The sequence below is a fragment of the Biomphalaria glabrata genome, chromosome 3 (assembly GCF_947242115.1).
Source record: "Biomphalaria glabrata chromosome 3, xgBioGlab47.1, whole genome shotgun sequence".
NCBI classification, from domain to species: domain Eukaryota; kingdom Metazoa; phylum Mollusca; class Gastropoda; family Planorbidae; genus Biomphalaria; species Biomphalaria glabrata.
The window spans coordinates 45,764,277-45,780,587 of NC_074713.1; the positions used below are offsets into that span (position 1 = coordinate 45,764,277).

At 32.7% G+C, this 16,311-nt stretch overlaps 1 protein-coding gene across 3 annotated transcripts in view; it reads left to right on the forward strand.

The window, feature by feature from the left end:
• LOC106061124 (putative ATP-dependent RNA helicase DHX57) overlaps window positions 1-16,311 on the forward strand; it is a 37,893-nt gene that overhangs the window by 15,861 nt on the left and 5,721 nt on the right. Inside the window, exons 13-24 of one of the 3 annotated variants that reach the window (XR_008776787.1) lie at window positions 442-605; window positions 1,651-1,727; window positions 2,122-2,217; window positions 4,348-4,397; window positions 4,882-4,972; window positions 6,651-6,746; window positions 7,046-7,129; window positions 9,545-9,682; window positions 11,001-11,100; window positions 11,451-12,361; window positions 12,823-12,912; window positions 15,867-15,894. Coding sequence is in view for 1 of the 3 variants with exons in the window: in XM_056022313.1 (XP_055878288.1) it covers window positions 442-605; window positions 1,651-1,727; window positions 2,122-2,217; window positions 4,348-4,397; window positions 4,882-4,972; window positions 6,651-6,746; window positions 7,046-7,129; window positions 9,545-9,682; window positions 11,001-11,100; window positions 12,330-12,361; window positions 12,823-12,912; window positions 15,867-16,007 (1,159 nt within the window). In the remaining 2 variants the exon portion in view is untranslated. Of the gene's footprint in view, window positions 1-441; window positions 606-1,650; window positions 1,728-2,121; window positions 2,218-4,347; window positions 4,398-4,881; window positions 4,973-6,650; window positions 6,747-7,045; window positions 7,130-9,544; window positions 9,683-11,000; window positions 11,101-11,450; window positions 12,362-12,822; window positions 12,915-15,866; window positions 16,008-16,311 lie in introns of those variants that run through there. The other 2 variants (XR_008776788.1, XM_056022313.1) reach the window with 2 other exon arrangements.

Consider the following 16,311-nt stretch of genomic DNA (forward strand, 5'->3'; position numbering starts at 1 on the left):
CGAGGCTGCTCTGCCTCGGGGAGAAGTTCAACTGGTGTGGACTGGGCAACAGTGCCTGCCGAACGCTTTTCTGTGTTGGATCGGGCTCACAAGGCAAGCCTGGGGTCAGTGGCGAGTCTGTCAGCCTACCACATGGACCGGGGATTGCTGCCTGTACATGCGACATGCATGCTGGACTGTCGTTCAGTTATCTTAATGTCCGGGGCTCATACCCTTCCCATTGCCATACCCCTTCATCCTGCAGAAGTTTTGGACTAGGAAGAAGATATTCAATCCAACTTTGAATACAAAATTCATTCTAATTTTTTTCTTCAATTTAGATCTATTTGTTTTCTTGTACAACATTCAGTGAATGTCAATGTATTAAGTTTAGTCTGCATTCATGCTCTTAATAAATTATAACAGCAATTTTCTATACATTTTTTAAATTTCTCTTTAAAGCTACAATCACAGCAGAAGAATGAAATCCCTGGATTTAATCTGGGTGTCCAGGACCAATGCAGAGCAAAGGAAAGGAAGAGCAGGAAGAGTCCAGGAAGGAGTTTGTTTTCATCTGTTCACATCACACATGTACAAACACATTCTCAGACCACATCCTGTGCCAGGTACATATGAATTAATGCTATTTTCATCAATCTCAGTGCATCTTAGCCTATGGAGGACCCTGACCTGCTTCAACACATCTCGCATTAGTGCTATAGAGTGAGATTATTTCTGTTCACTTTAAATAAAACTCTGTGGTGGTTGAGTGGTAAAACATTTGGCTTGTGAACCAAAAGTCGCGAGTTAAAATCCTGGTAAGGACTGGGATTTTCAACTTAGGGATTTAAGGATGCTCCCAATTCTGTAAGGAAAAGTTCTACCTAACTTTTTTGGGGAAGTAAAGGCAGTTGATCATAGTGCTGGCTATATGACACCCTCGTTAACATTAAGCCAAATAAACAGATGAGCTTTACACCACTGGCCACCGTAGATTGCTAGGTCTAACAGATTACCTTTACTTTTTTTTTACTTTCTTTATATGACTCCATTGAAAAGACATTTATTCAATGTCCGGTGAATTCCTCACAAAAGAAATGCTCTTATAAATCATTACTTACAGTTTATCTAGTAACAACAAAAATCAGTAATAAGTATCAAATAACTATTGAAAATATTTAAAATTATTTTTTTATACTTGTAAAACAGATACATTTTTGAAAAAAGAACTTTTGAAAGAGTTATTGAACAACCTCCATAAAACTATTTATATTATTTCAAAAAGTTAATTTTGCTTCGTCCTGTTTATCTCAAATAGCTATTTGAAAAAGTTTAGAAAAAAAACAAGTGTATGTGGTAAACATAGAGTTTAAGTGGCCTATTTAATAGCCTTAATTTTTAGAATAGTAAATGTATGTATTAGTATGTACTAATTTTAAAGTAAATAGGTGATCAGACTAACAACCAAAAATTAAAATTATTATAAAACTAAGTACATTTAAGTGTTCTTGTTTATTTTTCTAATTTTAAAGTAAATAGGTCAGGCTAGCAACCAAAAATTGAGATGATTATAAAACAAAGTACATTTAAGTTTTATTTTTCTAATGGTCTGTATTTTTTTCAAATCACGTTCATCGCTAATTAGAAAACTTGCATTTTTTGTTCATACAGAAATACAAAGAAACAGTTTGGAACAAGTTGTACTCCGAATTAAAATGTTATCTGTCTTTAGAGGGGAAGATATTGAGGTGATATAAACTTTTGACTCATTATTATTTGTAATTTTTTGTAAACACTGATAGTACTAATATCTTAGAGCAAAGTTTCTTTATACTGTTTGAGAATTTTTAATCTCCTTCTTCAATCTCATTTCCTTTGATGGCTGCTTAGTCCATTGAGCTATGCTATAGAGGGTCAAATAGATTGATCCTATTGTTGATAATATTTATTTTGTATACCCGGTACCAAGCATATATCAAATCTTTATTAATTTAGTGCTTCAAGGCTTCTTATTATTAAAAAGAATTCAATTAAGCCTTGGGAAAATCTTAGCGGTGAACAATTTGTCACCTAAGAAATATATGGTGCTGTACATATGTGATAGATTTGAACCTTTTTGTTTTTCTTATTACACATGTACAGCTTATACTTCAAGAACTAATTGACCCTCCTTTGGTCGAGAGGATTCATGGTGCAGTTCAAAGTTTAAAAGAAATAGGGGCGCTAGACAGTCAAATGGTAAGTCAATTAATTTATTACATCAACTGTATTCATATATTTGCAGCTGATTTAATAACAAAAAAAAAATCTTTTAAAAAAGTAATAATACTTATCCAAGGGGCAGAGCTCTGCCCTTACAACTACATCTCTCATTAATTTAGAAGTTATTTCTCTAACTCAATATCAAACAAAATAATTAATTACAAAAAATTAATTGACTAATTAGTTAATTGATTCATGTATTTTTTGTTAGGTACAAAGAATAATTGTTTAAAGTATCAACTTGATCTGATTATGCCTGTGGGAGAAAAAGCGTTAACAATTCTCTAAGGGGACAAAACTCTACAAACTTTGCCATATCTGTGAATACTGAAGGATTAATTTCCCTTGTTTGGTAGCATACAAATTCATTAATTCACTAATTAGTTAAATTTGTTATTAATTCGTGTCTTGTCAATGCCAATGAATAATTGTGCAAAGTTTCAACTTGATCCTAGAATGGGTGTGGGAGAAATAATGTGTACAAACTTTGTACCACTCTGACAGAGATAGTTGATATAAGCTTTGTAAAAAAAAACAATTACTTTTGTATAGCTCAACTTTCATAATGATAGCAGTATGAGCCAATCTCTTTTGTGGACCAATGGGGGGGGTGTTATCTAGGACAAGGTTGCTTACTGCCTTTATAAGCTTAGCAAACACTACTCTGCCAGAGTCAGGATTCGAACTAGAGCCCCCTAGTTAGATAGCCAAGGGGCTTTTGTTACTTACATACATCTCACACATGGCACATAGTTACACCTAGGATGTAATCATCTTCTGTTAGGTATCAGCAGAAAAGTTCTGATAAGGGTTCATGAAGTGTATCTATCACATCATGAAAGATGAACTCAGTGTTAAAGCTGCTACCCTTCATCTCTTTGTTTCTATATGAAAAGACCAGTTTCTGTATCAACCAGAGAAAACTGATTACATTTAGAGCACAATATAGTGGTCAGTATAAGCTTTCTCCATAGATCCAGGACCTGATGGCAAAGTTGGAAAAGCATGTTCTGCACCCTGTACTAAACACAAGAGTAACTAAGAGTAACTTTATACAAGATATAAAGTAATTTATATAGGAACAAAGCCTGAACAATGCTTCTCATGATTGCTGATATGGTATCAAATAATCTTGCATAGGTGACATATGTTCACATTTTTTGAACAAATGCTTCAATAATCAAAGTCTGATTAATCAATATCAATTAACATCTTCATTTAGTGATTATAGTGATTTTTCCACAAAAAAGAATGGTCAAAAATGAATGATTCATTGACAGTAGCACTTGATCCTCACCAAGTGGTTCTTGTTCAAAAAATGTCATAGAGAAAAGCAGCTGGAGAGAGCTCTTATGAAGGTCGCTGGACACACATTTTAGGCCTAAAATCAGATGTGGCCAAATATACAGTTCACAACTGGGTTTGTGAGGGCTTGTGAAATACAGCAGACATCTTTGGAATCCAAGACATTGCATTAACTACAAGACACTCCAATATTGATATGACATAGTACTAGAATTTCTTTTTACTAATAGAGCGAACAGCAGAAACAGTACATTGTACTCACAATCAATTTTTGATTGAATATTATTTAAAAAAAAACAATTTTTAGAGTGTTTTTTTTTAAATTTAATCTGAAAAAGATTATTCACAAAACATTTTTGACTTCAATTCCAAATGCTTTTTTTTTTTTCTAATTTTTAAACTGTGATGACTTTTATTTAAAGTTAATTTTTGTAAAAATAAAGATACAATAAAAGACTATAGATATGATAAATAAAATTAATTTCCCTTTTATCTTTTAAATTTACATGGTCTAAGCATCTTGAGTTTTATTAGGTATTTAATTCAAGCTAAGAAGTGTTTTTTGACCACCTAAAAAAAATCAGTAAGAACTCTCAAAATATTGCAGATGATGTAAATACTTGCAATATTTGAACTAGAGTGCTCTGTGATGATAAACAGATTATTAGGATAAAACAGAAAAAAACTGCTACACAGATCACCAAGTATAGCTAGTTTACAAGAGGGTTTGAAATTTAGGTTTAGTTTCAATTTTTAATGTAGAATTCATTATTCCTTGCTCACTTTCTATTTTAACACCAGGAACTGACAGCTTTAGGATATCATTTGGGCTCTATCCCAGTGGATGTCAGGTATGTTCTCTAAGTTTTATGATTTATAAACTTAAAACAAAATATTCTAGTTTTTACCATTACTTTGAGGTTTTACCATTACTATGAGGTTTTACCATTACTATGAGGCTTTACCATTACTATGAGGTTTTACCATTACTATGAGGTTTTACCATTACTATGAGGTTTTGAAACAGAGTGGTAAGGCTGCTTAACTCAGATCTCTGACAAAACCTGCAATGCCAATAATCCTTAAATGTAATGGTCACCTGTCATTCCTTCGGACTCATCAGCAGCATGGAGAGGGGAGAACTGCTGTTCCCAGGAGAGATCTGAATTCAAGGATGTGTTGAAGCAGGCCAGACCCCTCCATGGGCTGTAGCACCATTGGGATGGATGGATGGCATGTAATATTGGACACATGTTAGATTACTACTTTCTGTCTTCATTGGAGAAATTATTATGTGCTGATATTTCTGTACTGAACTTTTTTTTTGTTCCTCAGAATAGGCAAGCTGATTTTATATGGCACCATATTCAGGTGTTTGGATGCTACATTAACCATGGCTGCCATATTAAGCTACAAATCACCATTCGTTAGTATCAGTTAAGCATCTGTTGATTCTTGTATATAATATATTCCTAAGTCATGTCTTTACAATTCAGTATTATTCACATATTGTTTTTTTTGTCTTTTATTTATTATTTTGAACTTGATATAATTATTGTAATAATTCTTTGAACAAAAATACTTATGCCATCAAGAGTAATTACCATAGACCTATATTATATATTGGCCCTATAGGTCTGTGGTAATGACTTATTATTTTTTACTTTTTACTATGACTAATTAGAAAAATAAATAGTTAGAGAGGATAATTTAATTTTCCCCTTTCAGACTTTGTGATCTATACCGCAGATGATGTAAAGGTCATCTGTTTCTCTGGCTCATTGCTAAAGAGGGGTACATGTGGTCAGCACAATGGCCAACTCTCTTTACTTTTCCCCAACTAATGTCAGGTACCAATTAGAGCTGGGTGGACTCAGAGGCAGCCTAAACATCCTGAAAGTATAACGCTAAACCAGGATTTGAACCTGGGACCCCCTGGTTTGGAAGCCATGTGCTTTACCACTCATTTACCACACCTCCGAGAGCAACTGTAAATGAAGTATAATATTATCTTATGAAGGCTAATGTAATGAAAGAACACTATAAATCATAAACTAGTTATTGTTAAGTTGGATTTTGAATTTAATTTGTGCATAACAATAACTTTTTAAAGTAACTTCTAACTTACTTTTGGATTAGAGTTGAAGTACAAACTAATTTTTTTTATTATGATTCAATCTAGATCTAATCCTTAAATCTCCTTGATCCCTTTTTTTACAAATAACTTTAACAGCTGCAATCCACTGTAAACTTTCATCAGGGTTTCTTTCTTAAGGCTAGCAATGCATTGTACCCTTTCCATAAGGGCATGGTAGTGTTTGAATTTCAAGATGCAGGCTATAAACATGTGGAATTAATGAAAAGAGACTGGTCAATGAGCTATTGTTCAGAACACAGACATACTGAAACACTTTGGTCTGAACTTCAAATGACCTACTTACTTAGACTTAGGTCCTCCCGTGCCGTTCAGCGCATTGGGCGGCAAGCTGTCTCCATAAAGATCTGTCATTGGCAATGTCTGAAGCCTCCTCCCACCGGGGGTCCACTGTTTTGAGGTCCTCCATGAAGGTGTGATGCCAAGTAATATGAGGACGTCCCTGTTTGCGCTTTCCTCGTATTGGCTTCCATGTTATCGCAACTCTTGGTGTGCGTAATTCATTTTGACGTAGAACATGTCCCACAAACCTCATGCGATGCTCTGTCACAACCTTCAAATGAAAGCGTGGCATAAAAAATTTTAAAAAAGGGACAATCCCTCCTTTATACAGCTGAACAACCTTTGTAAGAACAATGATTTTGCTCTTGATAACTAATGATAGATTTAAAAAATGAAACATTTTTTATCTGGCCCCTAAATAAATTCTGGTTAAGCAAAGGTATACATCTACTCAGAGTTGAATAAATTCTAATGATAGGCCTATAGATCCAGACTTAATGGTGCACCAAATGTTCCTGAATGCCTGTTTAATAAAGACAGTGTGAATACCCGCTATGTCTGTTTAAGATAGAGATTGTCCAGACCAATGAATGAATGATGAATATGAAAGCTGAAAAGAGAAATTGTAAAAAAAAATACTTTTTTTTTTAATAATCTGGTTCTTTAGGTGAACCCTTTTAAAAAAAGGCATGAGGCAAAGAAAATGAAGTTAATTCTTTCTGAGCACAGTTCTGATATTCATACAATGCTGAGAGCCTACAAGGTAATTTTGTTTGATGATTAATTTGATTTCACACAATCCTTAAATGGTTACTTTGATTTCACAGGAAATGACTTTAAAAAAAAAAACTTTCATGTCCAAAAAAAAGTAATCAAATGCTTTATTTCAAATAAGTAAGAAAATCTTCCAGTTTGAAAACTTTCTCAAAAGTGAGCTGAAATAGAGAGAATATAGACTGTATTTTATTAAAGGTTACAATTAAGTGTAACGTTTCTGTTCATATTTCACTCTGTTGTTCTGGTACTGTATAATCAATTTGTGTATTAATTTGATATTTTCAGGAATGGTGGCAAGCAAGAGATGAAGGGAGAGCAGCAGCATTTAGTTTTTGTAAAAAATATTTTTTATCATCTAAACATTTAGAGGTTAGAATATTGTTGACTATGAGTTGAATGTGTTTTTCTTGGGACTGATAGGCTGTAGACTTGTAAAAAAAAAAAAAAAAGGTTATTAGTCATTATTGTTGGGGGTTATTCTTTTAGCCTTGGTTCATTTGCCTTGGCCCCTAATATTTTAGTAACTAAGTAGTGAACAAAACCAACACATAACAGATTAATTGTCGGTAAACACCAACATTAAAAACTGGTCATCACGCTATTAGGACTATGTTACATATATGATGAGGAACATACAAACCATAGTTTAGCAACACGTACAACTATAGTATACATCCTCAAGCATGTAGCAGTAACATAGGCTAATATAGTCTAACAGCTTTAATTACTAGTGCACTTCTTGATCAGCATGGTCCCTACTGCATCAGACTCTCCCAACTTAAATCAATCACAGTGAACAACTGCCATCCAAGTCTCAAGGAAGTCCAGCTCTAGACCTAGTTCTCTGTAGAGATGCAAAAGACAGTCTTTGCAAAATTAGTCAACAAAACTATGTCAGAGAACAACTGTGAGCTTGTAGTAATGGTTAAAATACTCACCCTAAACAAGGGTAAACAAACAGTAGCACGAGGAGGCATTACAGAACCAAAAATACCAACATCCATCACTGTGAAAGTCTCAACAAAACACAAAGCAATTTATTACCAAAGGGGCTTGAAAAATAAAAAGTATGCATTGCCGACAATTATCTACAACAGAATAAAAATTAAATTAACTAGTCGACCCATGGCCTAGCATACACCACTATTATGCTGTGCCAGCCTTAGACCACTGCAACCTATGCAACCTGAGTGGGCCCTGCACTTTCATTGGACCTGAGCTTATTCTAGGTGTAAATTATTAAATTAACCATTAAACTTATAACAGATTTCCTGATTTACCTGGAGCTCCTGGAAATCTCTTGAAATTACAAAATATACGAAAAAGTCCTGGAAATCTCTGAAATTATTAATATCTTTTGAAAACTCATACAAATCTCCTAAAATATATAGACGATAATTTTCATTTTAGGGTGTCATTCAATATGGAAAACGCCAATCCTATGCAAGATTAAAAAATGGTATTATGCATTACCCAAAAATGGTATTATGCATTACCCGTAATTATGTAATCTGGTGAAAGAAGCTTCTCGCGCCTCAAACTAATGAAGAATTACTTGAGGTCAAGAATTCCAAAAGATAGATTGAAACATTTGGTAATTCTTGCTATTGATCGTGATATATATAGGAAATATCATTATTATGATATACTGTATGACTTCGCTACACGCAAGGCTTGTAAAGTAATTCTTTACGTAGTAAAGAATGAATAAAATGCAAATACAAATTTATTTTCTAATACAAACTCTTTTTTTTTTCACTTATTATCCATATTCCTACCCAATCTTGGCCCCGCGAAATCCGTTTCGCATAGGGCCCCACAATAGTTAAGCCTGGCCCTGCTATTTAGTAACGGGTGAATACAGAGTAGATTACCTGTTCTCCCCCCCCCCTCTTTTTTTTTCGCTGCTAAAGCTACATGGGATAACTCTAGTCCGACTTAATAATAAATAAAAGAGTTATTTTTCCATGTCTTCTTGGTCACAACGGTTAAGTCTGGCCCTGCTATTTAGTGATGAGTGAATACTACTTGTTTCCTCTCCCCCCCCCCCCTTTTTTTTTTTGTTTTGCCACTGAAGTTACGTGGGGTAACTCTAGTCCAACTTGCAGAAATAAAAGAGTGATCTTTGCATTACTTCTTGGTGTCCAAACTGTTGAGCCATGAAGAGAATTGTATATATAGATTGTTATGTTGCAAACCCTGCCTAAAATTAAACCATATGAAGAGTAGATTAAACACCCTTTTTAGTCATCTACTTGATCTATTCTATTATTAGTTTCTTTTTTAAAGGTTGTATCATAAAGGTTTTTATAGTTTTTTCTATTAGGCTATATAATTTTGAATTTAAAAAAATTAACATTATTATTTTTACATTACTATATTTTTAAACATTTATTTGACCTAACAAGTTGTTTTTTAGTTTGTTTCATCACATTGGAATCAATTTGTTTTAATTGTCATATAACATTGTTACTTAGTTGCAGTGACAATAACATCATAATTTAGACAATTTTTATATTGTTAAGATGAGCATTAACTTGCAAGCCTAACTCAGCCTGGAAAACCAATGACATGGAGTTTAGTCTTTAATTAATATGTACGACTAGATTAACACATGGATATGTGTAGGATGTAATCATCTTTTGTTTTGAAGGAATGTTTGTAGTTATATAAGACAATATGAATTACTTTGTACTTTTGTAGCTTGAACTGCTTATTAGAACAAAGTGCATTTTTTTTCAATAACTTTTGTGAATTTTACAAATATTTCCTTTATGGTTGTAGATGATTTGTGCTTTGAAACAACAGTATGTGGAGATACTATCTAGTATAGGCTTCATTAGAAAAGGAATCAAGCTTAAAGATGTCCAGACATCTGCAACATACAGTTCTGATGGTGTTGCTTTAATAACTGGCAAAAAGGTAAATAAACTTTACAAAAAATATATTTTTTCACATTGTTTATTTAGTTAGAATGCTTAGCAGTCTTAAGCTTATCTCCTCATTTAATGGCACTAATGAGGAGTGTATGATTAGTTGCATTAAAGTAATAATTTTAATAATCTTTATTATCCATAAGGAAATATGTCATACAATTTGTGCCTTACACCAAACAAAACATTATAACTATAGAAAATTAAATTATACATTCACACCAGACTCACTCAAGTATCAAAATTACTTTATAATAGGCCATACACTAAAAAATTTAAACAATTAACTCTTTATCTCCTAACTGACGATACCGCATTGATTCCACCAGAATGTGGTAAATAATTACGGAGAGAAAGAGTTAATACTTTTTTTTTATATATTTAAGAGGCACCAAACATCTTTGAGTTTTATCTACTATCCTCCTAAGTCACTGAAACATTTGTTCCCTTTATTTAAAAAAAAAAAAAAGGGATTAAAAAATAATATTGGTCTTGGTAACACTATTCTTTTGATTTATCATGTGATGCGTGACATATGTATGTACTCATTTTTCTGTATATTTTTATATATGCTGTCAATTTATTGGGGCTAATTTATACAGAGGGGAGGGAAGTTTTTGTTATGGAAGTCATCCATCCCAGTGGCACTACAGACCTGGCATGCTCTTTATGTCTCCATGCCCGGACTTTTAACTGTTGTAGATCTACCTCTACATAGTTTTTCAAACGTCAGAAAAAGACTTGCAAGTCTCAATTAAAAATGTGTAATTATCTCTCTTATATTCATGTATTTCAAACAATTAAAACATACAAGATGAATTTATTCAAGTAGATATTATCTTATAGATTACAGACGTTGCTCTACAATAGAAGATAAATGCACGCTAATCAGTGACTTCAACTCTTCTGAGTCATTGATTTTCCTGGCTGATTCAGGCAACCCATTCCAATCTCTAATGGCACTAGAGAGGAAAGATTACAAATAAGAATAAGGTGTAACATATTTATTTCAGATTAGTGACAAAATATTACAAAAAGTTTGTGATTTCTCCTAAGTTGTGTTTTTTCTTTTACTATGTAAGAATACAAATAGAACAGAAAAAAACATAAATAGATATCTTACAAATGTAATGCAATCTTATGTCAGACTAGAAGATCATTTTGTATAAAATAAGATAAGAAGATGAATGAACTTTGGATCAGTATGAAGCTACATCAAAATGGCTTCATGAACATGTAAGCTGACTCACAGAGGATTTATTATTCATTGCTTCATTTTTCTTAAAGTGTTTCCATTTTTTTTTTAGGTGAACCTGAACAATGAGAATAATGAACTTCTTTCAGCCATGTTGGTTGTGGCCCTTTATCCTAATATGGCACATGGTGAAATTGCAATCTTTGAGATAGGTATTTAAATTGTGTTTGTTAGAGACCAGCAAATTAAGTTTAGTTTCAATTCTTGTCTTTATTCAAGATGAAAGTATTTATAACCTTTTACTTTTAAGAAAAACAAATTAACTTTTCTTTTTTACCTCTATGTTTCATTTATATACATTATTCATTTGACTTAACCAACAAACTAAATCTTTTTAATAAGGGTTACCAATTAAAACGTTTTTGTCTGTAGAAATTTGGAATTAAAGCGGAGTCTAGAAAATCAGAAAGTCCGCTTAATCCAAAGTGAAATAAAGATATTTTTAGGAATAAGAAAAAATATAAGAAAGAACAGTGACTAAAAATTGAAGTATGTTTCATAGATGGACAGTGAAATGAACAAAACTGAACAATGTTCTATGTGGTTTGAAACTCTATAGTCGAAGAGAAAAAGACCTCTCTTTTGAAGCAAAATTTTGCCTACGCATCTGAAAAAAATGAATTTGCTGGCGGTTAGTTGTTTTACATAGCATAGCATTACATCAAAGGCAGCATCAGTGATGTGCAATAAATTGTATGGCTGCTAAAGTACTCTAATGGTATTTTAAAATCTGTAGCAGTAATCTAGAAAACTACTCTAGATACTGTTTCAGAGATATGAAATAAAATAAACTGTTTTTATCCTGTACCACTTTATGTAATTATGCGTTGTATTTCATAATTATGATTATTTTAGTAATAATTTTACTTAATATGAAATTTTTGTTAATCCAAAATGGGTCCAGCTCCAATCATTTCGGGCTATCGGGACTCCACTACACTACCTTTTTTTCTTTCATGTGCAATGCACCAATATATGGACAAAGGAGGGTAACATTGAACTATACAAATATATGGACAAAGGAGGGTAACATTGAACTATAAAAATAAATTTTTAACAAAATTTCTTTAAAGACTTTTGGGTGTTGATACTTGTTATAATTTTTGAAGTGGCAATACTTCTTAAGACTTTTGGTGTCAATAGGTCTTAAGACTTTTTGGTGTTAAAACTTCTTAAGACTTTGTATGTCAATACTTCTGTTCTAACAATCTTGTATATTGAGCTAAATCATTTGAAGCACACATACTTTTTGTTATTACACAAGGGCTTATAGTTTGAACTTAAACATTGATAACAATGGTCTACTGTTAACTTTACATCTTAAATTTGAATTTTGATCAATTGAGGTCTATTATTTATTTATTAATCTTTATCTTCCTAGATAGCCATCTCACCATACAGTCTAATGATATAGTAAGTGTATCAAAATTTAATACTAAGTAGGAAAAAAAAGTCTCCCCTCTCTCTCCCACCTTTTCATATTTAAAAAAAAAGGAAAAAGTGAAAATTTCTTATTTGATTTGTAAACCATTTTTGACATTAGGTTAGGGTTAGTGTTAGGGTTCATTACTTTGTTGCTGCTTTAATTTGTTTCTAAGTTAACCAATTCTACTTGTTGTTGTTCTGAAGCTTTAAATTATAAGTTAATATATTTTACAGCCTTCAAACAAAGATTTTTTTTATTAAGCCTGTTAATTATAAAAGAAAAAAAAAAAAAACTTTTTCCCAAAATCAAACTGTTTATTAACCTTTAAAGTTAGCTTTTAAGCCTTTTGATTTAAAAAAAACAAATAAATAACTCTTTTTCAATTTATTTTGCTTATCCCAAGTATTATTAAAACCACAAATGACTAACATTGTATACTTAATTTCAGGTGAACATACACCCCAGCTCTGTAAACTCTGAAATTGTATTTGAAATTGGATCCTTTCTAGTTTACCATGAAAAGGTCAGAACTAGTAAGGTGAGTGGGCTCTAATTCTTTGGGTTGTGTAATAAAATGAGTCATTAATAACAACAATGTTGATTAAAGTAATTAAATGGGCTATTTAACATAAAAGTAAAGTGTGTGATTGATATCTTGAACACACTAAGAAAGACTACATAACTATTAAAATGTAACTTTCATTATCTTGACTTTTCATTTATGACATGCTGTCCCTTTCAGCACTCTGCTGTTCGCTGACCTTTTTTCTACAGTCATGACTTTAATTCTTGGTTGAGTAATAAAATGGGTCATTGATAACAACAATGTTGACCAAAGTAATTAAGTAGGTTGTTATTATTTAACATAAACAGCCTTTACTTTTCCCCCTGAATTAAAAATCCTATTTTTCACTAGGATTTGAACCTGGGCTCCCTCAGTTCAGAAGCCAAGTGCTTTACCGCTCAGCCACAGCGCCTCATTAAACTCACTATAGCTAACACCATATTCCCACACAAACCACCCAGAACAACTATGTGGCACGCACCAGATAAAAAAACTCACAGCCAGATCGGCTATATTGTTTCCTTCGATGTTTAAATCAAGCATCAACTAAGCCAAAACCAGAACTTTCCCTGGAGCTGACATAGGCAGTGACCATGACATGGTTTTGATGACTGAAATAAAAATTAAAAAAGAATCGCAAGCATTCGAACCCCCACATTAAATACAACATTTAAAAATTCAAAGACCCAAACGTTTCTGAATTGTTTGAGGCCCCCTTGGGAGGGAAATTTGCGGCTTTCAACCTTATTCTTGAGAAAATAGTTTAAAAAAGAAGATGATTACGTCTTACGCATCTAGTCATGCATGTTAACCAATGACTTAAATTCTGCTAAGTTACTGATTTTCCTGGCTGGCTCAAAACAGTATTACATAAGTTTGCTTTTGAGGTCCTAGGAAAAAAAAAGCTAATGAAAATTAAGCCATGGGTCACAAATGAGATCCTTGATTTATGTTAAGCCATATACTACTAGTCACTCAAATCAAACACACTATCACAAAGTAACCCTTTCTGACCTTGGACTCTAAAAAGCAGATGATATAAAGGTCATCTGTTTCTATGGGCAATGGTTCAAGAGGGTCTCATGTTACCAGCACAATAACTAACCACCTTATACTTTCTCCAACTAATGTTGGTACCATTAAAGTTGGGAGGACTCAGTGACATAGTCAAATAAAAATCCCACTCTTCACCAAAATGTGAACCCAAAATACCTTGGTTCAGAATCCAAAGGTTTTACCACTCTGACACCATGCCCCTTTAACAAATGTGACAGTAATAAAATTTTAGAAAACCTTTACATAGTTCCACATTTTGTTAATTATTTTTCTTTGAATTTGATAACTTTTGTCAACATTGTGAGGACTTTGATTATTTATTAATAGATATTTAAATGTCTAGGTAGTAAAGTGTAATTTTAATTGCAATATGTGTATGTTTTCCTTTTGCTTGATAATTATACCAGTCCCAAAGTTCAGCCTAACAGACACCATACACACTCAGTTGTACATAAATTAATAAATGATGTTTATGTTAATTGAAAATAAATTATGAATTTAATACCATGATATTTGCACAATGATATGGAAATTAATAATGTGAATGATAGGTAAGAACAAATACATATGAAGATAATAAATCATAAGTTCAGTCCAAATAAATACTTAATAACACTGACTTCAACAACACTTCAGTTTCACAACTCATGACAAAGATTCATCTCTGTAACAGATACTGTTCAAACTTTCTATAACCGTCAATTTTTGGTAGTAGCAGACAAAAACATTCAGACCAAGAACAAGTTCAATGGTGACAACAACAATGTTCAGAGTAACTCCAGAACCTACAGTATCAATATATAACTCCAACACTGAAACCCTGTAGAAACAAATAGCAGAGCTTTTAGCATCTGATCTTAAACTACACAGTACAAATAGGAACGTATTTGTATTAAAAAAATATCTTTACAATATGAAATAAAACTCACCCTAAACACTGAAACCCTGTAGAAGCAAATAACAGAGCTTTTAGCATCTGATCTTAAACTACACAGTACAAATACGAACGTATTTGTATTAAAAAAATATCTTTACAATATGAAATAAAACTCACCCTAAACACTGAAACCCGGTAGAAGCAAATAACAGAGCTTTTAGCATCTGATCTTAAACTACACAGTACAAATACGAACATATTTGTATTAAAAAAATATCTTTACAATATGAAATAAAACTCACCTTAAACAAGGATCGAATAGTCCTATTAAGAAAATATCCAAGGTGAACATTAAGGCTGTCCAGTATTGTAAAGCAAAGAAAAAACTCAGGACCACTAAAAGTACAGCTTGTTCATCAATACTAATATGTAGTAAAAGCACCAAACATTAAAGAAGAAAAATGACTTCACATCTAAACCATAACGAGGCGACAAAGGGAAAAAAAAATGACTGCACAAAATAAAATATCACAAATGATGTCATCACACCTATAGAAGTGGTATTAGATTGTATACTAACTAACTGGCTTCAACATGGTGCAGTTTTTTTTTATTTTTACAATTAGCAGATTTTGTTTTTGTTGGGCTAAATTAAAATGTAAAAAATATACAGCAGAACCTAATTGACATAGTTGTGACTTAATCTCATTCTCCGCACAACACATCAGCCACCTGAGAAAGTTATTTCTATTAATTTTACTTGGATATCATAACATGTACTTTCTTTTTTTTTGGATATGGCTTTTAGTCTGTATGGCATTTATTCAGTGGTAAAGTGCTTGGTTTCTGGTCTCAAATCATGATGAAGACTGGGATTTTTATTTCAGGATCTTTAGTGTGCCTCTGTGTCCACCCAGCTCTAATGGGTACCTGACATTAGTAGTGGCCACATGACCATGAACCACGTGGTGATTGTTATTTTTATTTCATCAAGGTTTACATTCGAGAATGTTCACTGGTGTCCCAGCTCTCAGTTCTGATGTTTGCAGGCGGATGTATTGAAGTTGATGTCAGCAAGGACCCTCCACTCATCAGCATTGATGATTTGATCCATTACAAGACCACTCAATTAGAGGTTACTATAGAATTAGATTTCTTTTAAAATAGCAGTTGTCTTTTTGTATGAAAGGTGAATATGTGGTATAAACACTATCATGGCAAAGTTTTTATCACCTGACTCTCTTAGACTTGTTCTGATAGGTCATTGTGCACCACAAAATATTTGCTGACCAACTCTCTCCTTGCCTTTCTGTTTATTGTTGTCTTTATATCTTCTCATTCAGCATAAAACCTTGTTCATTTGTTTCTATCAACGCCCTTCACTTAGACGTGAATGCTTGCTATAATAACTAAGTTGATTTTGACCAGGAACAGGTTGC